The following is a 23,657-nucleotide window of genomic DNA, read 5'->3' as shown; positions in this document are numbered from 1 at the left end:
GTTCCTCCAGGAATTCCTCCGAAGTTCCTCCAGGAATTCCTCCGAAGTTCCTCCAGGAATTCCTCCGAAGTTCCTCCAGGAATTCCTCCGGAAGTTCCTCCAGGAATTCCTCCGAAGTTCCTCCAGGAATTCCTCCGAAGTTCCTCCAGGAATTCCTCCGGAAGTTCCTCCAGGAATTCCTCCGGAAGTTCCTCCAGGAATTCCTCCGAAGTTCCTCCAGGAATTCCTCCGGAAGTTCCTCCAGGAATTCCTCCGGAAGTTCCTCCAGGAATTCCTCCGGAAGTTCCTCCAGGAATTCCTCCGGAAGTTCCTCCAGGAATTCCTCCGGAAGTTCCTCCAGGAATTCCTCCGGAAGTTCCTCCAGGAATTCCTCCGGAAGTTCCTCCAGGAATTCCTCCGGAAGTTCCTCCAGGAATTCCTCCGGAAGTTCCCCCAGGAATTCCTCCCGAAGTTCCTCCAGGAGAAGTTCCTCCAGGAATTCCTCCGGAAGTTCCTCCAGGAATTCCTCCGGAAGTTCCTCCAGGAATTCCTCCGGAAGTTCCTCCAGGAATTCCTCCGGAAGTTCCTCCAGGAATTCCTCCGGAAGTTCCTCCAGGAATTCCTCCGGAAGTTCCTCCAGGAATTCCTCCGGAAGTTCCTCCAGGAATTCCTCCGGAAGTTCCTCCAGGAATTCCTCCGGAAATTCCTCCAGGAATTCCTCCGAAAGTTCCTCCAGGAATTCCTCCGGAAGTTCCTCCAGGAACTCCTCCGGAAGTTCCTCCAGGAATTCCTCCGGAAGTTCCTCCAGGAATTCCTCCGGAAGTTCCTCCAGGAATTCTTCCAGAAGTTTCTAATGGATTTCCTCTGGAAGTTTGTCCTGGAATACTTCCGGAGCTTCCCCATGTAGTTCCTCCGGAAGTTTCTCCTGAAAGTCCACTGGAAGTTGGTCTGGAAGTTCCTCCAGGAATTCCTCCGGAAGTTCCTCCAGGAATTCCTCCGGAAGTTCCTCCGGAAGTTCCTCCAGGAATTCCTCCGGAAGTTCCTCCAGGAATTCCTCCGGAAGTTCCTCCAGGAATTCCTCCGGAAGTTCCTCCAGGAATTCCTCCGGAAGTTCCTCCAGGAATTCCTCCGGAAGTTCCTCCAGGAATTCCTCCGGAAGTTCCTCCAGGAATTCCTCCGGAAGTTCCTCCAGGAATTCCTCCGGAAGTTCCTCCAGGAATTCCTCCGGAAGTTCCTCCAGGAATTCCTTCGGAAGTTCCTCCAGGAATTCCTTCGGAAGTTCCTCCAGGAATTCCTCCGGAAGTTCCTCCAGAAGTTTCTCCAAGAATTCCTCCGGAAGTTCCTCCAGGAATTCCGTAGGAAGTTCTTTCAGGAATTCCTCCAGAAGTTCTCCCTGGAATTCTTCCAGAAGTTTCTTATGGATTTCCTCTGGAAGTTTGTCCTGGAATTCCTCCGGAACTTCCCCATGTAGTTCCTCCGGAAGTTTCTCCTGAAAGTCCTCCGGAAGTTGGTCTGGAAGTTCCTCCGGAAGTTGGTCTGGAAGTTCCTCCAGGAATTCCTCCGGAAGTTCCTCCAGGAATTCCTCCGGAAGTTCCTCCAGGAATTCCTCCGGAAGTTCCTCCAGGAATTCCTCCGGAAGTTCCTCCAGGAATTCCTCCGGAAGTTCCTCCAGGAATTCCTCCGGAAGTTCCTCCAGGAATTCCTCCGGAAGTTCCTCCAGGAATTCCTCCGGAAGTTCCTCCAGGAATTCCTCCGGAAGTTCCTCCAGGAATTCCTCCGGAAGTTCCTCCAGGAATTCCTCCGGAAGTTCCTCCAGGAATTCCTCCGGAAGTTCCTCCAGGAATTCCTCCGGAAGTTCCTCCAGGAATTCCTCCGGAAGTTCCTCCAGGAATTCCTCCGGAAGTTCCTCCAGGAATTCCTCCGGAAGTTCCTCCAGGAATTCCTCCGGAAGTTCCTCCAGGAATTCCTCCGGAAGTTCCTCCAGGAATTCCTCCGATAGTTCCGCCAGGAATTCCTCCGGAAGTTCCTCCAGGAATTCCTCCGGAAGGACCTCCAGGAATTCCTCCGGAAGTTCCTCCAGGAATTCCTCCGGAAGTTCCTCCAGGAATTCCTCCGGAAGTTACTCCAGGAATTCCTCCGGAAGTTCCTCCAGGAATTCCTCCGGAAGTTACTCCAGGAATTCCTCCGGAAGTTACTCCAGGAATTCCTCCGGAAGTTCCTCCAGGAATTCCTCCGGAAGTTCCTTCAGGAATTCTTTCGGAAGTTCCTCCGGGAATTCCTCCGGAAGTTCCTCCAAGAATTCCTCCAGAAGTTCCTCTAGGAATTCCTCCGGAAGTTCCTCTAGGAATTCCTTCGGGAGTTCCTCTAGGAATTCCTCCAAAAGTTCCTCCAGGAATTCCTCCAAAAGCTCTTCCAAGAATTACTCCGGAAAATTTTCCAGGCATACCTCCGGAAATTCTTCCAGGAATTCCTCCGAAAATTCTTCCAGGAATTCCTTCGGAAATTTTTCCAGGAATTCCTCCGGAAGTTCCTCCAGGAATTCTTTCGGAAGTTCCTCCAGGAATTCCTCCGGAAGTTCCTCCAGGAATTCCTCCGAAGTTCCTCCCGGAATTCCTCCGGAAGTTCCTCCAGGAATTCCTCCGGAAGTTCCTCCAGGAATTCCTCCGGAAGTTCCTCCAGGAATTCCTCCGGAAGTTCCTCCAGGAATTCCTCCGGAAGTTCCTCCAGGAATTCCTCCGGAAGTTCCTCCAGGAATTCCTCCGGAAGTTCCTCCAGGAATTCCTCCGGAAGTTCCTCCAGGAATTCCTCCGGAAGTTCCTCCAGGAATTCCTCCGGAAGTTCCTCCAGGAATTCCTCCGAAGTTCCTCCAGGAATTCCTCCGGAAGTTCCTCCAGGAATTCCTCCGGAAGTTCCTCCAGGAATTCCTCCGAAGTTCCTCCAGGAATTCCTCCGGAAGTTCCTCCAGGAATTCCTCCGGAAGTTCCTCCAGGAATTCCTCCGGAAGTTCCTCCAGGAATTCCTCCGGAAGTTCCTCCAGGAATTCCTCCGAAGTTCCTCCAGGAATTCCTCCGGAAGATCCTCCAGGAATTCCTCCGGAAGTTCCTCCAGGGAATTCTCCGGAATTTCCTCCAGGAAAGCCTCCAGAAGTTCCTCTTGGACTACCTCCGGAAGTTCCTCCAGGAATTCTTCCGGAAGTTCCTTCAGGAATTTCCTCCGAAAGTTCCTCCAAGAATTCTTCCAGAAGTTTCTCCAGGAATTCCTCCGGAAGTTTCTTCAGGAATTTCTCCAGAAGTTACTCCAGAAATTCCTCCGGAAGTTCCTCCATGAGTTTCTTCGGAAGTTCCTCCAACAATTCCTCTGAAATTCTTCCAGGAATTCCTCCGGAAGTTCCTCCAGGAATTCCTCCGGAAGTTCCTCCAGGAATTCCTCCGGAAGTTCCTCCAGGAATTCCTCCGGAAGTTCCTCCAGGAATTCCTCCGGAAGTTCCTCCAGGAATTCCTCCGGAAGTTCCTCCAGGAATTCCTCCGGAAGTTCCTCCAGGAATTCCTCCGAAGTTCCTCCAGGAATTCCTCCGGAAGTTCCTCCAGGAATTCCTCCGGAAGTTCCTCCAGGAATTCCTCCGGAAGTTCCTCCAGGAATTCCTCCGGAAGTTCCTCCAGGAATTCCTCCGGAAATTCCTCCAGGAATTCCTCCGGAAGTTCCTCCAGGAATTCCTCCGGAAGTTCCTCCAGGAACTCCTCCGGAAGTTCCTCCAGGAATTCCTCCGGAAGTTCCTCCAGGAATTCCTCCGGAAGTTCCTCCAGGAATTCTTCCAGAAGTTTCTAATGGATTTCCTCTGGAAGTTTGTCCTGGAATACTTCCGGAGCTTCCCCATGTAGTTCCTCCGGAAGTTTCTCCTGAAAGTCCACTGGAAGTTGGTCTGGAAGTTCCTCCAGGAATTCCTCCGGAAGTTCCTCCAGGAATTCCTCCGGAAGTTCCTCCGGAAGTTCCTCCAGGAATTCCTCCGGAAGTTCCTCCAGGAATTCCTCCGGAAGTTCCTCCAGGAATTCCTCCGGAAGTTCCTCCAGGAATTCCTCCGGAAGTTCCTCCAGGAATTCCTCCGGAAGTTCCTCCAGGAATTCCTCCGGAAGTTCCTCCAGGAATTCCTCCGGAAGTTCCTCCAGGAATTCCTCCGGAAGTTCCTCCAGGAATTCCTTCGGAAGTTCCTCCAGGAATTCCTCCGGAAGTTCCTCCAGGAATTCCTCCGGAAGTTCCTCCAGGAATTCCTCCGGAAGTTCCTCCAGGAATTCCTCCGGAAGTTCCTCCAGGAATTCTTCCAGAAGTTTCTAATGGATTTCCTCTGGAAGTTTGTCCTGGAATACTTCCGGAGCTTCCCCATGTAGTTCCTCCGGAAGTTTCTCCTGAAAGTCCTCCGGAAGTTGGTCTGGAAGTTCCTCCGGAAGTTGGTCTGGAAGTTCCTCCAGGAATTCCTCCGGAAGTTCCTCCAGGAATTCCTCCGGAAGTTCCTCCAGGAATTCCTCCGGAAGTTCCTCCAGGAATTCCTCCGAAAAATCTTCCAGGAATTCCTCCGGAAGTTTCTCCTGAAAGTCCTCCGGAAGTTGGTCTGGAAGTTCCTCCGGAAGTTGGTCTGGAAGTTCCTCCAGGAATTCCTCCGGAAGTTCCTCCAGGAATTCCTCCGGAAGTTCCTCCAGGAATTCCTCCGGAAGTTCCTCCAGGAATTCCTCCGGAAGTTCCTCCAGGAATTCCTCCGGAAGTTCCTCCAGGAGTTCCTCCAGGAGTTCCTCCGGAAGTTCCTTCAGGAATGCGTTTGGAAGTTCCTCCTACATTTTGTCCGGAAGTTCTTCCTGGAATTCTTCCAAAAGTTTCTAATGGAATTTTTATGGAATTTTCTCCTGAAATTCCTCCGGACCTTCTCCATGTAGTTCCTCCGAAAGTTTCTCCTGAAAATCCTCCGGAAGCTGGTCCTGGAAGTTCCTCCAGGTATTCCAACGGAAGTTCCTCCAGAAATTCCTCCGGAAGTTCTTCCAGGAATTCCTCTGGAAGTTCCACCGGAAGATTCTCCTGGAATTCCTCCGGAAGGTTCTCCGAAAATTCCTTTAGAAGGTCCTCAAGGAATTACTTTGAAAGGACCTCAAGGAATACCTTCCGAATGTCCTCTAGGAATTCCATCTGTAGCTCCTCAAAGAAGTTCTTCCGAAGGTTATCCAAGAATTCTTTCCGAAGCTCTTCAAAGACGTCTTTCCAAAGATTCTCCATGAATTCCTTCCGAAGTTTCTCCAGGCATTTCTCAGAAAGTTTCTCAAAGAACTCTTCCCGGAATTCCTAACAAATTCCATTCAAACTCCTACAGCAATTCCGCAGGACGTTTCTTCAACAATTTCTTCTAAAGTTCCACCTGAAGTTCTTCAAACATTATTTATTTTTAGAAGAAATTCGAAAAGGAATTCCGGATTTAAATCACTGTAGGCTTTTTTGGATGAATTCTTGAAATAATTTCGGCTGGATTCCCCTAATGGGCTTCCATAAGATATTCAAATGACACAATCCCCAAAGGAATTACTAAAATAACTCCGGAAGAAATTCCAAGAGAAATTATTTTCAAAGGAAGTTTTCAAGAAATTGAAAAAAAAAATCTTTTTTTTGTCTATCCGAATTAATACAATTGTATTTTTTAATAAAAATATGAAATGATTTCAGACTGTAATACTTATAAAATTCTGAAAGGAGTTTCTTAAATTTTTCCAGGAGCTGTTCCTGAAATTCCTGACACACAAAAACAATTGGTTTCTTGGGCTCTTTCTTCAAAAATTAACCGATCCTAAAAATTCAGCTGTTGTCCAACAAGACCGATAAGACATCTGTCAAAAACAATTTGATGGCTGTCCAAAATAATCTTGTTGTGTGAGCAGTGGTATTTGCATCTCAGCAAGCATGAAATAAAAAGATGACAGTTGCTCGTTGCTTCAGTAGTGACAGTGGTTCCCTTGAAAACGCGAGGATAAACAACATTGGATTCCGAGTGGTTTGTCCTTAAAGAAAGCATATCAAAATCAGCTCAATGTTATGCAGTTAGGGTAGCCAATTTCTGTATACTTGGAAGTAGAAAAATGTAATATGAACTTGACTGAAAATATGTATTTCCGATAAGATTAAATCAGGGGCTGTCCATATACCACGTGGATAGGTTTTGGACAGGTTTAGCTACCCCCCTCCCCCAGCGTGGGCAACTGCTCATATAAATTTAAAAAAATGTGTGAACCGTGGACATTCGTCACACGCTTGCTCCTCCTAAACTGTCTACGTGGTATATAAATTATTGGTTTAATAATCCTTCAATCAATAGCCTTCGGTGTGGTAGAACATTTTCGGCGGCGTAAAGAATTCTAATTTTCATTTCGACTCATGTTTGACGGCGGAAGCGTGGGAAAATCAACGGCGTCGGTGTGGCGCGGAATTGTGCCAACAATTATCAATTAGTGATGCGATGTACCATGTCGTATGATCCGTAATATAGATGGGGCGAGTTTGATGTCACGCAGAAGACTCGTTTCTCATAAGGTATGCTCCATAATTGATTAAAAAGTTGAACCAAATGCCAATTTGATCGGATAAAGGCTTTGTAATACTTTCCCGAATGAAAACGGATTTTAAAAATATTAAAGCTGTTGCGCTGCAGTGACGGTACGGATGTAAAATTCATAATGCAAGCTCCAAGTACTAGGACACGTGTTTTAAAACTTGTTCAAATCATCAAATGCCATCCATTGGATAAAACCGTTATTGGGATTTATTTCAATATTAGTTTAGCTTAGCTTAGCTTAGACTGACTGTACAAATCAATGGATGCTGCTTCGTGATTGATAAGAACTGGTGCAAATTTCACTACGATCGAAGTGCACGTTTCAGAAGCTCGCAAATGTTGATCAAGAACGGCGCCGGCCAAGTCCTTACAGTCAGTTGGGAAAGGGAGGGAATGTTAGTGTGTGGTTATTGTTGCTATTAGAGACCGAGAATACCTCTGCATCTCCACAATTACCACGGAAAAGAAGTTGTGTTAGTTGGCGGGGGTAATCAGTAACATAGATCGGGATTCACCATGGAAAGTGATGTGACCTATGCAACTTCTACACTACAGTATTAGCATTTCCTCAATATGTTAAATTGTTCATCCTTCGCGAGAATAAACATTCAATCGCTCAAAGTGAGGGATTGTTCATTTAGTCTCTGGAACGAGTCACTGAAAAACCACTAAATGATCGAACGCAAATTACTAAATGATCGATACCATCATTGTTAGGAGAGTCATTCGCTGCGTCATGATATAGCTGAAACTGGCTATGTTACCAATTCTTCTTCTTCTTCTTATTGGCATTACATCCCACACTGGGACAGAGCCGCCTCGCAGCTTAGTGTTCATTAAGCACTTCCACATTTATTAACTGCGAGGTTTCTAAGCCAGGTTACCATTTTTGCATTCGTGTATCATGAGGCTAACACGATGATACTTTTATGCCCAAAGGAAGTCGAGACAATTTCCAATCCGAAAATTGCCTGGACCGGCACCTGGAATCGAAACCAGACCACTCAGCATGGTCTTGCTTTGTAGCCGCGCTTCTTACCGCACGGGTAATGTTACCAATATATAGAATATATTCTACTCTTAACAGAATGGTATCGTTTATTCCCATCACTTGTCATAAGACGAGTTTGTACAATCCCATTGAATTCCACCACTTAATTGTATCTTGACAGATACGTATTTTGACCTCAACAGTAAGGCCGTCTTCAGTGTCTCGTACTTGACTCGAGTCGAGTCGTACTTGACTGAAGTCGAGTCAAGTACGAGACACTGAAGACGGCCTTACTGTTGAGGTCAAAATTCGTATCTGTCAAGATACAATTAAGTGGTGGAATTCAATGGGATTGTACAAACTCGTCTTACGACAACTGAAGACATTCCACTAAAAAGCTCAAAATAATTTTCTTAACTTTATTCCCATATTCAACGATAAAGTTTTGTTAATTTTTAGAGTTTCAATGTAGGCGAAATAATAATTAATTATGAAGACTTATCTTATTAATTCTCCTTGTAACCGGAACCGGAAGACATTTCGATCCTTTGACTCGAGCTTCACAAAAAATATTCAGGTAGTACACACATCTATCTTAAGTGATAAAGCTTAATCTATCACTGTGCTTAATCTTCTTCAAAAAGTTACAATCGGCTTTACTCTGCTATAAACTATAGCGAAGAAAAAAACACATCCTTTCGCGAGCACCGCACTCTTCGATCTTCTTTTTAACAATCCGTAATTGGGATTTATTTCAATATTACAGAAACGACATTCTATATCCTGATTCCCGGGACAAAAAAAAGTGTCGGGAAATTGATTATCTAGTGTTTACTGAGGGTCGTAGGTTCGAGTCCCATCGAAGGGAAAGTGGTTACCTCTTACACCTTTTTTCAAATAAATCTTCTACATAATGTACATACATACAAATGAGTTTTCAGAACATTGTAAATAAATGTCTTAGTAATACCCGGAATATAGTCAATCGACTTTCATTGAAGATTGAACTAGTGTTGAGTTGGGTGCGTTTCAACTCACGATTGATTTGAATCGTTCATGAGTATTGAGATTTTGAGTTTCCCACAACACTGATCAGAACACTCCACGTGACAAATTATTTTTCAAAAAAATGTTCGCTAAGGTTGCCATATAGTTGCCATATATGTATAAGGTTGCCACTAAGTTGCCATATATACTTATGGAGCAAAAGTATCCAAAAGATGATTTTCAAATTGTTCAAATCAACAGATAGGTCTTAAACCATTAAATTAGTACATACTACGATGGAGGCGTTAGCATTTCGTCTCATTCAAAGTTGAAGTAGATTAGTGATACATAGATACATCACCTGCTGAAACGCCAAGGCCAGCTGCACTACTATTTCGGGAATTCAGTCACTACGAGTAATCTAACAATAAACCTTGCAAGTAAGATAAAAGGTGAATTAGGCAGGTGGCAAATTAATTGCAAGATCTAAAAAAGTGGGATTAATAAGCTTAAAAAATTTACATTCTATTCAGCTGAAAGCTGGAGTAATCTAATAGCACAGTTCGATTTTTTTCATAATCTGTAATATATTCTTCTTCTTCATCTTTTGCTTTTCAAATTCGTATTCCTCAGTTATTGATTGAAAGCTTTTCTGCGCCCGCCATTGGCTTAGTTTGTATTTTGTGTGGCAAGATACCTTTGCTCGCAAGGCCAACTGGAGAACGCAGAATCTGTAGTACAGATTAAACCTAATTTTGGAAGGGATGTGCTGTTCCCTAGTAGCACATTTTGAACAGATCTGGTTGCGGCAACATTAATGTGACCGAATTTGGTCACATATAAGTTACGGTAACTAACTTATAACATGTGTGCTACTCGGGTTCTCTGATTCGCAATAAATGTATAAGTGGACGTTGCTGTAAAAGTGACTGGTTGAGGCTTTCCTTCTAGAGCATTTAACACGAATCCAGTATTGGAGTATATTTCGCAGCAAAGTTGCATCTGTTTATCCAGTCCATGCTTTAAGGCACGCGGCGTGCCGCACACCAGAGCACAAAAACATTGTTTTGCGAGAGCTCCTACCCATATGTCAATGTTCCAACCTTTACCAACCACCACTCTTTGGTCAACACAATAGCAGTTACCTTGAAAAAATCTTTCATCACATAATTCACCGGTTCCACCGGAAAATCCTCACAAGTGTCATTAATCTGCTCCATCCGTGCTTCGACAACGCGTTGCCCGGGAAAAATCACTCCCACCATTACGATACACACCTCGGCAAACATTGTGCGGACTGACTCTTTTGCGCGCCCAAAGTAAACAGAACCAAGTATTTATAGAGCGCCCTGCAGGTGATGAGTGGGTTGTTTCCGCCAGATTGCGGTGTAATGAATCCCGTACTAATTTACCTGCCAATCATCTTTTCGGTGGATAACTGATTGGCCGTTACCGATAATGGGGGCTGGTGGTTGATTTTTCTAATCTTTAATTAAATCATTTCCTGGGGGCAAGGCACAGTTGGGTTTCCTACTGTACGGTTTTCGAAGCTTCTGGAAGACTGGCCAAAAAATCATTTTTTTATACTTTTAATTATTTTAAAAATTTGTATTAGAAGAACTCCCAGTGGATATTCATGGAAATTAAAGTAAAATTCATAGAAGTGAAAGAAGCCATTGGAATCCAGAGAAATCTGCAGTGTAAATTAGGAAGAATTTTCATTGAAAATATTTGCTTTCGAACTTCGAAGAACTCCGGGAGATTATCGGAGTTAGTCATGTTGGTTCGGGTTGGTCCACGGTCTGAATCGGGCCCCACCGTATATATATGTGTTAATGATTGTCAAATTATCTGTTCAATAAAACTCGGCCACCGACCGGCCACAGCCGGTCACCTCTTCGGAAATTATGCACTATGGAGCTGATAAAATTAGCTTTGGGGGAGTGAATTCGGTCCCCATCGAGGAGGCAAAGAATCCTATGTTCACTTGAATGGAGGTTACAGTGGCGAAAGAGGCAGCTTTACGGCATATGGTCGCCCACAAACGGTGGCTAAATTGCAAGATGCCTACCTCGGCACAGGCAGACTTGGCTGGTGTAGAGAGTAACGACGCGAAGGTGACTGAAACGTAGGAGTTTAATGTCTGCGACAGGGTTTCAATAAAATTACGGTGGGCAATACAGGTTACAGGCCATAGAGCAGGCAGCCATCAATGATAGACTCCGGTCGATAGGCACTCCAAGAACCTTGACAATTTTCGTGTAGGGAGCTTCGCAAATCCGAGAGGACTTGAAAGGTTGTGAAGGTCGAAGTATTACCGGTGGTTGTCCGCTGATTGGATTTACCGACACTAGGCCTTCAAAATACTTCCCAAGCGTGGGATCGACAAAAGTACAATCAGGTGTATCGAGGTTGATGGGAAAAGATCTTCGCTTGCCACTAAGCGCGTTAACTTTCCCCCAGAGTTCGGCAGCGGATTGATCCTGTTTGATCAAATCTAGAAAATTTGCCTGTTTCCTCCTGGTTTTAAAAATTATTGACCTGCATGTGTAGTTGATTTCTTTGTATGTCTGAAGGGCACTTACCTTGTCATGATGACTAACGGGAAGTCTCCTGAGCGTTCGGAGGACCTTCCGTCTCGCTTCAACCACCCGAAGCGTTTCATCTAATCACCAGAGGAGTGCCTTTCATCCTTGTAGGGAGGGTTGTGGGCGCGTTTCTTTATAATTCGTTTCAAATTTTTTTTTGGTTATATGGCTTTAAGTCGAAGGCATCGCAACGTTACCTTGGCATCTTGGTGATGTCAGACGGCGATACATGAACGGAAACCGAAATCGGATAGTGGTTCCTACCGAATAAGTCAGTCAACACTTCTCACATGAGATCGGAGAAAATAGATCGACTGGTGATGGTCACGTCGACGGCAATGGCCGAGTACCCATTAAAGAAGGTGAGTGAACCGTTGTTGAGCGGCACATGGTTCGCCGTTTCAAATGATTTAAGGAGATTGGTACCACCAACGATTTAAGGAAGGTAATCAACAATTATGTTGCATACCATGTTACGGTTGGTTTTATTTTGATCGAATAGTTGTAAATATTCGATCGTGTATGTATCGTTTGTGCTATATTGTGTCTGTTTTATTTGTTGATTCGGTGTCTGGACTCAAGAGCATAGCCTGAAAATAGGATATAAAATGTTTAGTTCTGATTTGTCCCAAGTTTGTTCCAGACACATACATCGAATCGTTGATGCCAAATGGCATTAATTGATTCGAGGTGCCCATTTAGGATAAATATCCTACAAAAAAGCTCAGCTATGAATACAGCAAACAAATTGCTGTAGACAAAATGCGCAATACGCAATAAAAATATATTTGCGGGATTTGGCTGATGGGCCAAAATCTCATATGAAACCTCGTCATTTCCCGTAGTGGGCACCACCTAGCCGTCTCTCTCAGGGTACCAGGACAGAACGTGTATTATTTTAATTTGTTATTTGTTACATGTTGATTGTTTATCTTTATGTTTGTATAAAATGGGGTAGATTGCCGCAGAGTGAGTAGACTATGAGCATGCTAATTAGGAAACTATCTCAGAGTCTCCGACAACTGGAAGGTCTTTGTTAAACTGGTGTACGTCGAACGGGACACCCGAAGGACTCCTATTGCCACCGAATACCGGGCACGGCACGGCTATAAAGCAAGAACATGCTGAAGACGGCTGGGTTCGATTTCCGGTGCCGGTCTAGGCAGTTTTCGGTTTGAAAATTGTCTCGGCTTCCCTAGGCATAAAAGTATCATCGTGTTAGCCTTATTATATATGAATGCAGAAATGGTAACTTGGCTTAGAATCTTCGCGATTAATAATTGTGAAAAGGCTGAATGAACACTAAGCAGCGAAGCGGCAATGTCCCAGTGTGGGGATGTAATGCCAATAAAAAGAAGAAGAAGATGAAAAAGAAAGCAATTGATCTTTGGCGTGCTGTCGTCCGTCAAAAGCACTGAATTGGGAACATTATTCTAGAAACCGTTAATGTTTAAGGTCACTCCTGACAGAATCCAAGTTTCAAAGTGCTCGCGTTTTCGGGGGCACACCACTCGATACGAAGGCGGCGGACAACTGTCATTTTTGTTGATTCAGCTTTGCTGCGTCGCAGCAGGCGTGCAAAAAATAAAAATGACAGTTGTGCGTTGCTTCCGTATCCAGTGGTGTGCCCACGAAAACTCCAGAAGTTTGAAACTTGGATTCTGTCAGGAGTGACCTTAACTGGAAAGAGAAGTCGACCTTCAGTAGGAGTGTAGGAGACGAGAAAGTAGCAATCAGGCTACTTTGATCCGATCCGGTGGAGGGTCAAATTTTGCTAGTCAGACGGGAAGAAACCAGGTTATGTATTGGGATGGTGTCCCCCAGATATATCTGGAAGGATGCTGTGATCGATGGTAAATTTGTGTTCGGTCAAATTTGGGACTTCCCTTCACTCAGAAATAAAGTCGAAAAAGGAGCTGGATTAAGATGCTGTTATTGTAGTACTCAGAAGCCAGGTTGGAATGCCTTGGAGCCCTGGGACGCTGATTCTGTCGAACATTATAACTGCCTTGGCGTCACATAACTCTTCGGTGTCTTGTTTCCCACGATAGCTCGACTACCTCGGAGCTCTCCGAAGAAACAGCGGCTTGGCAATTAGCTTGCAGGGGAATAAACGGGCCGGAGAGTGTTCCCTAGTCTGCTGTGGGAAAGACATCCACTTTGGAAAAGGGGGGGATATCATGAATGCATATTGTCACGACGAGACCCCCCGTAGCAGTTCAACTGTGGTCAGTGTGATGGTCAACACTAAAGCGATTCGCTAACTACGTAGAAGTAAGAGATAACACAGACTACGGTAGAAGGTAAAGAGAAGCAAAATTGATTGATAACAAGAAGTAAAAACAAAACGTGAACTAGATAGTGAGTGCATTGTATGCTATTAAGAGTTTATATCTTGAATTTCCCTTAAGTTATTAAACAGTAAAATTCCTTATTGTAACTTATTGCTAAAAGGTGCATGCAGGTATAAACGATAGATATTGTGAAATAAACAGAGTACAAAGTTTCGCTGAGGTAAACATGTAGAATTCAATAACAAGGCATTGTTAACTTACCTAATTCGTCCTAAATATAGATCAAGCAACTATACGATACTATTACATATCTACTTATACCTAAGACAAGCACATCAAAGCTAAAACTATTGTAAGTATCTAAAACTACGTTCCTAAACTATATTTAACCTAAATCATCTCTTATAATCTAGTTTAAACCGAACAGTGCCGATCGAAAGAATTTGCATAGTAAATCCACATTTAATTGCAAGGGTTCACCAAAAATTGTAAGATGAAAAGGTTTGAGAATTTTATAAATAATGCTAATAAATTCATATTTCGTAGCTTAAAGCCTACCAATCACAAATAAGGTTTACTTGTGAGATTTTGGGGAAATCATCCGTACACATATCAAAGAATATTGTGGCCAAATTTTATAAAATTTGATCAACAAAAACCCCCCTGACAATTGTAAATATCCATCAACTATGAGGAATCACTCGACATGGCCGTCGATCTATGCACTGCAAGTTATTTGCTTAGGAAGCTCCGCACTTCCTGATCGGATGCTGACGCTACTTCTGGCGAATGCTCGCACTGACTTGTTGACAGATGTATGCGATTGATCAACACGATCAATCTGTCATCATCGTCATCAACAATCATACGCAAGGGGAATGAATCTAAAAGTATAAGGTATGTATGCACCTCACATCTCCCTTCTGCACAAAAAAAAAATAAATGCGTCGGCAATAAGGTACCAGTCAAAACGATTAATGCAAGATATGGCGTTTTTTCAATGGTAGTAAAATCGAAATTTCATCACCATTAGACCACTAGTCAGTGCAAACTAAATGCAGGAGATAATCTTTTCACCCCATACTTCATTCCTTATCACTACTTTTTTCTAAAACACCACCATTTTCCATAAATTTGCAAAATACTTGATTTTCCCATACATTTTATCGATTTCCAACTACCATTCTTCCATGAGCTCATGGTGAAAATTGTGAAAATCTCAAAACATAGAGTAGCAGGTTTAACAACACAGATAGAAACGCCGGTATCGCCACTCAGTGGCGAGTAGCGTAAACATGGTGTACGGAAGGTTGTTGTCTACACTTTTTGCGGCTGCTGCACCCTGGAAGTAAATGTCATCGAAGTAAACAGTCGGTCCCTCATTATGGTCATTAAGTATATAGATATGCGGAGCAGGCCACTGCTCTGACTATCATACCATGAGCATGTGTTCCATCTTTTTTTTGCCGTTTTGTTTTCTTCTTCAATGGCTCTACATTTCATCTAGAGCTTGGCCTACTTTTCGATTTAGTGTTCTTCTACTATTTCACAGTTATAAATTGAATGCTTTTCTACGCTCGCCATTGCATGAATATGTATCTTGCGTGGCAAGTACTATGAATACATTGTGTCGAAAATGTTTCCCATTCGAAAACAGGCAAGGCCGGACCGAGAATTCTACTTGCCATTTCCAGATCAGCAATTCTCCGCCTTTGCTTGCCAGACAAACTGAAGAATCCATTTAAAATCTATAGATTTATTGAATAATCGTTATGAAATACTCAAAGCCATTCCCCACGCGAGGTTGACTTGCCATTTGTCTCAAGAATCCAGGGGCCACCGTGCATGAAGACTGAGTCTTACGTCTGAGTCTAGACGTTTTGTCTTGGTTCAGTTTTGTGACGACCTTTATCTTTAACTATGTTAACTCGTAGATGATAATGTTTCTAATCTTCGAGGTATATTACAGATATTATTAATTTAAAGACTATGGAGATATATAGTATTTCACCAGATACTTTTTTTTAACTCACACTTATTTCCGATAGATCGATTTTTGTTAAAATTCATGAGCAGTTATACTTGGTTATACGAAGCCGTATACAATGATTTGATTTCCGACTTGATTTGACGTATATATGCGTTCAAATCCGGAGAAAGAAACGACTGTCATACGCGGTACAATGCCACCCTACCCAACATAGTTTTTGGTACTTCTGTTTTCGGTTCCCAGTTTCTGGGTAGTATACCGCAATTCAGCTGCTCATTTTGGGCAATTGACTCGTATATAGTAAATGTTTATTATTGACAATTAACTTTTCCTGGCGAAAACTTTTTGTTTGTATAGCTATTAAATGTATAAACTAGCACTAGCCTCCGAAGCTTTAATATCATGAATTAAATGAGGTTGTAGGTACAAAACAGATTGGCATGTTTGCTGTGGAATGCTTGGTCTTGAAACACTTGCAAACCTGCTGGCGGAAGGCTAGCTCTACAATTAGCAATTACATCAGAGCTTAAAATATTCGATTATTTTTATATGAAACCCATCGGCCTTCTTGGTTACTTCACTTCTAAACATATTTATATTCGGCACTGCACCGTTAATTTTCGGAATGAATATGGGTCAGTGAGTATTTATTCAAATATCACAAATTATTAAATAATCGTAAAACTGAACACATGTTTGATGATTTAAATAAATACACGCATAGATCTAATCCCGACGTTCAATTGAGGGGCATTTTTAGCGTAAAATGTCAGTATAATCGATGCTAAATGCTTTTTTTTCGCGTGCAGTTACCATGTTCAGTGGTAATCAATTTTATTGAATTTATGAAGAAGTAAACTGAGTATAATTCTATGTTTTGAATAATCAAAACACGATTGTCAAAACTCGGAGCGAATGTGCCTCACGAAAGTGAATATTTTATGCTCTGATTACAATTTACTTTCACAATTTCAATTTTCAACAACAATCAGCAGCAACGCATGCTTTCTTTTCGTTTTCTTTCGCTTTGAATATATGGACCTTCCCGTTTGTCGATAGTTCATAATATTTTTGATTCACAATGAGTTCTCTTTGAAACTTGCAGTTTGTTCTTCTGTTGCCTTCCTGTCGTAGGTTCAATCCCAGCCCTGGTAAGTTCTTCTACTTCGTATCTTCCTCTATTTATCTTATTTTTTTTAGCAATCTTCTTCATACCGTTTCCATCTTTACCCTATAACTTCAACATGACTACTTTAGCAGTATCTGCTAGAATTTAAAATAAATGAAAGTTCGTTTCTGCATTGAAAAAGGCCATTCTTTCTTTCCCATCACAGTGGTAACCCGTTACTCAACCTGGCATAAACTCGTGTAAATAAATTTTTTACACTTTTTTGTGCCGGCGGTTTTCTTTACACGCCTGTTTTCATCGCAACTGTCTTACCTCGTTACATCCAGCTTTTCGTAATGCGACCACCGTCACTTCAATAAAAAAAACATCACGACGGTGCACTTTTTTGAAATTAATCACCGCCACATTTCTGGTATGTCCCATGACGAGTGATTCCTTTTCTGATTTCTTAACTGTTGTTCATTTTTTTGTCGGTCCTGTCTTTGGTCGCCAATGTAAATATCCATCAATTATGAGGAATCACTCGACATGGCCGTCGATCTATGTACTGCAAGTTATTTGCTTAGGAAGCTCCGCATTTCCTGATAGGATGCTGACGCTACTTCTGGCGAATGCTCGCACTGACTTGTTGACAGATGTATGCGATTGATCAACACGATCAATCTGTCATCATCGTCATCAACAATCATACGCAAGGGGAATGAATCTAAAAGTATAAGGTATGTATGCACCTCACAACAATGATAGAACAAAACCTGTCAAAGCCGTAATTTTCCCTACGTCCGACGATTTCGTATGTATGTGAAAGTACGTCTGACAATCGCTTCGATATATGCGACATCGTTGGATATCGCTATAGAACCTTGTTATGTATGTGTATAAATAACCGTGCACGAGCTATAGACGGACGTCGCTATCAAATCAATTCCAGTTTGAGACAGCAGCACGTACGGACGTGTTTTTTGCTCGCGCATTTTTTCCAAGTGTTTTTTCTCGTTCGTTCGCTGTTTACGTTTTCGCTTCGTCGCGTTGGCGTTATTTTCTCCCGGACTCGTAATGGGAGACTCGGTGGCCGATTCGGTCGCTGGAAAGTGGCTAAGCGCACTGCTCTTGAAGGCGCAGATAACCCCTCTGTCGTGTTCGGAGGAGACGGCCTCACCCGAATTAACCGTCTCCAGCTGCTGCTAGATCCGCAGCAGCTCGGAAGCATTACTTCTTCCCGCGAAATACATCACAAAACTGAAGCTGACTCCGCTCATCTGTCACTCACACATCTGGCACTTGTGTCCAATGTATATGCCCTCTTATTCTGTTTATATTTATATTATCAATACCCGTCTCAATCCCTACATCTTCCGCCTGTTCTACTCTCTTATAGCTTTATTATCATTATTTTGTTCTACTATTTAATTCAATCTACTATTTTATAATGAGTTTTTTCTCAGTTGCGAGCTTTTAAGTTCCGACCGAACAGTGAACTGTGGCATTCATTTTTTTTATTGTCTTTATTAATGAGGTTTTCGGCCCTTGACCGGTTCACCTCACCTGTTCCAGTTCCAGCGTACTGGACTGCCTGAACTTAAGGCACGCTGCAATCGAATCACAAAAATTATCCAGGTTAGAATGGTGGACCACAAAAATATCGATTTCTCAAATAAGATCCGCACCCTTCCAGATTATGCTAAGCCGTTCTGGAAAATGACCAAAATTCTAAAATCCAAGACTCGGCCCATTCCACCTTTGATCCCACTGGACAATAATGGCTCTAAGGATCGCTTGATAACTCCTGCAGAGAAGGTGGCTGAAATAGGTCGTCACTTCGTCAGCTCACACAATCTTGGGCAGAACATCGTCAGTCCACACGAAGCAGCCGTCAATGAGCATGCTAACAACATCCATTTGATTCCCAACGACTTCTCGGAGGAGTTGGAGATCTCAGCTGGCGAACTGACGGCCTATGTCAAATCATCGAAGAACATGAAGGCCCCAGGCTTCGACAGCATCCTGAATCTCGAGCTCATGACACATGACTGCTCCGTTCTTTGAGCACCTCTCGCTGATCTTTAATCAGTGTCTCCGGCTCAGCTACTTCCCATCGTCCTGAAAGTCAACGAAAGTCATCCCCATCCGGAAGCCTGGGAAGGATCTTTCCTCCCCCAAAAGTTATCGACCCATCAGCCTTATCTCAAGGTTATCCAAGCTATTCGAAAAAGCTATTCATCACCGGTTACTTAAGTCTGCCGAAAATCTCAACATCTTGCTCGAGGAACAGTCGATCGGTCGGTCAACAGCGGTCGGTCAACTGTACACCAACTTCGGCTTATTCTACGAGTGGAGTGACGTGAGATTGCTCGAATGACGTGAGAAGAGTCGTATAGCCCCATTTGAATAACATGGTCACCTCACGTGAGAATTGCGAAAATCGACTCACCTCACCTCACTCGACTCGTAGAATAAGCCCAACTGACTCGAGTTACCAACGTCCTCAGACGGAACAAGTTTGTCTTGAAAACATCCGCCATGGCCTTACTCGATGTCGAAAAGCATTTGACAATGTATGGCATGACGGTCTGGTATACAAACTACAACGCTACAATCTTCTCAGCTACCTGGTGAAAATCATCAACAATTACCTGCCGGCATGGACATTCCGGGTCTCAATCAGCGGAAAAGTTCCAATGCACACAACATCGTCGCAGGCGTCCCCCAGGGCAGTATCCTCGGGCCCCTCCTTTTCAATCTGTTCACCTCTGACATGCCAGAACCTCCAGAAGGCGGCATTCTGTCTCTGTTCGCAGATGACACCTCCATCGTCTATAGAGTACCTCACCAGCTGGAAGATCTGTATCAACGCGGCGAAGACCCAGGTCATCATTTTCCCCCACTCTAAATCCCCTAAACATGTTCCGCCTGGGGAAAGTAAGATCATCCTCAATGGCACGACTATGGAATGGGCCAATGAGACCGACTACCTTGGCTTGACCCTCGACAGCAAGCTTATTTTTTGGCAACAGGTTGACAAGACGGCGACAAAGTGTAACGTTTTGTTGAAACTGCTGTACCCTTTGATCAACCGCCGCCGTCATTGTCCCTGAAAAATAAGCTTGCTGTCTACAAGCAAATCATCTTCCCTGTGATCGATTACGGCATGCCGGTCTGGGAGAGCTGCGCTAAAACCCACCACCTCAAACTTCAACGGGTCCAAAACAAATTCCTGAGGATGATCCTCAACACCCCTCCCAGGACAAGAACATCCGAGGTCCACCGTCTGGCAGGAATAAAAACCTTACATGAACGCTTTGGTGAGTGTATAGAAAAGTTTAGGGTCCGTTGCTTGCATTCGGAACAGGCTCCAATTAGGGCGCTAGTTTCAATCTAGGTTATCAAATTTTTATTGTAAATATTAGTGTACATAGTAGTTAGGTTATCAAATTAAAAAAAAACACACTAGCGCCTCCGGAAGGCCGTCATGATACATTATATTTTAAAACTTATTAAACGAGTTTATTGACGGACGCAGAAAGAGACGAATCTAAAGCAGGACGCTTCGGAATCGCTCTTGGATGCAGCTAGAGCTATCAGCGATGGACGGATCGATTGGGCAGTAGATCTAAAGAGAAAGACGATCAGACTGCAGACGGCGGCATCAAGCTGGACATCTCCGCTTCATTACGGTGAGCAAGCGGGTGGCACCGCCTCTGCCGGATGAAGCGTTGAGCAACCCAACATATAAAAGGCTCTGATCAGAGCCAAGAGTTAATATTTTTAGCATTTTCAAATGCTGTAAGGAAACGCCATCTTGTAAAAGTAGCACGATCCTTCCAGCAAATAAGAATAATATGGCGAAAGATTACGACAGGTAATAGGGTCTGGTTGGGCACCTCAAGAAACTAAAGAAGATGTACTCTGATCTTGAGGTCTCATGAATGTTTTTTAGTGATGCGATGGACTTCGTCTTACTTTTCTGTTATTCGATGCCTTTGTACATGTATTTCGTGGCTTATCAGCCGCGAAAACGTATCGTATATGATATCACATAAGATGCTAAAGTGGAGGCCATATAGATACTTTCCCATACGATGTGTACGTACATCGCCTCTACTTTAGCATATTATGTTGCATCATATACGATTCTGTGTTGACTGGGCTTTTATCCGCGGTTACACGGTAGTTCATGCGATGTTTAAGATTTCGAAGCGAATCAATTCGCCATTCATTGTGATGTGATCTGTTTTAGCAAATCCTTCAAAAATGCCGTGAGTACCAGGTCCCAACGCACCATCTGTTCATTGATATCAAGGCGTAGAGCTATGGAAAATTATGTACGAGAACAGCTTTCCTGGAAAGCTTACCAGACTGATCAAAGCAACGGTGGATGGTGTGCAAAACTGTGTGAAGATTTCGGGCGAACACTCCAGTTTGTTCGAATCGTGCCGAGGACCAAGACAAGGTGACGGACTTTCGTACCTGTTGTTCAACATTGAGCTAGAAGGCGTCATGCGGAGTTGGACTGGTGGTGAATGCTTTGTGGGCGGAACCGAGCGTGACAGGACCCGCCTGGGATGCAGTGTTACGATAGACGGGGATACCTTCGAGGTGATCGAGGAATTCGTTCCTTGCTAACGGCTGATAACAATGTTAGTCGTGAAACACGACGGCGCATGGGCGTAGCCAAGATTTCGAGAAGGGGGGGGGGGGCAACTTTTTTGGTCTTCTAAATCGTAGTTTTATAGTAGTTTTATACAAACACATGAATATTAACACATGAAACCAAATCCAAACCGAATCGAAACAATAATGATTAAAACAATAATGGATTTAAAAATGCGTGATCTATGGCAGCTAAATAATATTTCCATTTAAAATTAGAAATTTTCCATAAACAATTAGGAAATTGCCAATAAAAAAATCAGGGTATGAGCAATAAATAATTATAAAATTTCCACAAATAAAACAAAATTTCCATAAACTATTAAGAATTTTCCACAAAACAAAAATAAATAAGCACTTTTAAAAGCAAAAATAGCAATTTAAAAAGAATAATTTTCCATAAAAAAATCAAAATGTTCCACGAAAAAATACAAAATTTCCATAAATAAATCAATATGTATTAGCAATAAACAATTACAAAATTTTCCACAAAATAAATATAATTTTTCCATAAAAAAATTAAAATTTTCTACAAAATAATCAATAAAGGGCAATAAAAAAATTTCCATTAAAAAATACAAGAAAGCAATAAAGCTGATGAAATTTTACATGAATTTTAAACGCTTTTAAAAAAGGGGTCATCTATGGAAAAAAAGCACAGTTTGATTGCTTTTTTATAGTTCTTTATGGAAATTTTCTTATTTTTTTATTGCTTTTTATTGATCATTTCGTGGAAAATTTTTATTTTGTTATGGAAAAAATATATTTATTTTGTGGAAAATTTTGTTATTTTTTATTGCTAATATTGATTTATTTATGGAAATTTTATATTTTTTTTTTCGTGGAACATTTATTTTTTTTTATGGAAAATTCTTCTTTTATAATTGCAATTTTTGCTTTAAAAAGTGCTAATTTATTTTTGTTTTGTGGAAAATTTTTAATTGTTTATGGAAATTTTGTTTTATTTATTGCTCATACCCTAATTTCTTTATTGGCAATTTTCTATTTTCTCATGGAAATTTTCTAATTGTTTAGGGGGAGTATTTATTTGAGTCGTGATTTATTGCTCATCAGATATTTTTAAATAAAGTGAGAAAAATATTAACGAACTTAGTATTCAGAAAGAATATAAAATCGGCTATAACAATTTTTATAAAAATCCTGCATTCTTCAATAAGTTTGAGAAAACTAGAACCATACATCTGAATTTCTAAACAAATCCTCTCTGAAATAATATTTATTATAAAATAGGCAGAAAAATCAATATGCAAGCTTTCTCCAAGAATTTCTTCGACAATTGCTCCTAGCATTCTATCCGAAATTCTATCAGGGAATGCCTCCATCAACTTCTTCGGCAGTGTCTTCAGGAATTCCACCATACATTTTTCCGGGAATAGATCCGAAAATTCCACCATTATTTACTCCAAGAAAACCTTCACGAACTTCTTTATAAGTTCTGCAGAATTCCCTGCAATAATTCAAATAATTTCGTGCTGTTTCCCATAATTTTTAAAAATAAGAATATTCCGTGGAAATTCCGCAGAATTGCCAGTAAACATTTCTGAGAATTTCACGTAAAATCTTCGAATTTCTTGTGTAAATTCCATAACATTTTCCGTGAATTGTTTCGAATAATTTCTTGTGAAAATTTCAAAGAATTTCTCCAGGAATTCCACCGGAAATTTATACAGAAATTATACCGAAAATGAAATCAACAATGGAATTTTCGGACGAATTCCTAGATTAATTCGCAATGAAATCCTGAACGAATTCCGGTGGAAACTTCAAGATTTCGTCTCACTTCTCATTTATCACTTCTCGATGTAAAAAGTGAGTAGTGCGAAGCGGGGAGAGAGACGTCTTACTACCCACTTTTTACATCGAGAAGTGATAAGTGAGACGTTCCACTTCTCACTCCTCATTTATAATTTCACGCTATAAAAAGTGAGAAGCGAAAAGTGAGTAGTGAGACGTCTCACTACTAATCACTTCGCGTTTCTCACTTTTTACAGCGAGAAGTGATAAATGAGGAGTGAGAAGTGAAATGTCTCACTACTCACTTCGCACTACCCACTTTTCACAATAAGAAGTGAGAAATGAGAACTTCTCACTTCACTTCACTTCTCAATTCTAATTTATCTCTTCTCGATGTAAAAAGTGAGTATTGCGAAATGGGTAGAGAGACGTCTCACTACCCACTTCGTACTACTCTTTTTTCACAGTGAGAAGCGAGAAATGAAAAGTGATAAGTGAGACGTCTTACTTTTCACTCCTCATTTATAACTTCACGCTGTGAAAAGTGAGAAGCGCAAAGTGATTAGTGAGACGTCTCACTACTCACTTCACGCTTCTCTCTTTTTACAGCGAACAGTAATAAATGAGGAGTGAGAAGTGAAATGTCTCACTACTCACTTCGCACTACCCACTTTTCACAATAAGAAGTGAGAAATGAGAAAAGAGAAGTGAGAA

The 23,657-nt window shown here is 42.2% G+C and overlaps 1 protein-coding gene across 1 annotated transcript in view; it reads right to left on the bottom strand.

Annotated features, from left to right (window-relative positions):
- The window catches only part of LOC134205293 (uncharacterized), a 29,119-nt gene extending 11,989 nt beyond the window's left edge, over positions 1-17,130 (bottom strand). Inside the window, exon 1 of the mRNA XM_062680424.1 lies at positions 16,851-17,130. Within this exon, the coding sequence (XP_062536408.1) occupies positions 16,851-16,961 (111 nt within the window). The 5' untranslated portion in view covers positions 16,962-17,130. The remainder of the gene's footprint in view (positions 1-16,850) is intronic.
- Positions 17,131-23,657: the final 6,527 nt, after the last annotated feature.

Source organism: Armigeres subalbatus, chromosome 1 (genome assembly GCF_024139115.2).
Source record: "Armigeres subalbatus isolate Guangzhou_Male chromosome 1, GZ_Asu_2, whole genome shotgun sequence".
NCBI classification, from domain to species: Eukaryota; Metazoa; Arthropoda; class Insecta; order Diptera; family Culicidae; genus Armigeres; species Armigeres subalbatus.
This window is presented reverse-complemented; position numbering and strand designations above follow the sequence as displayed.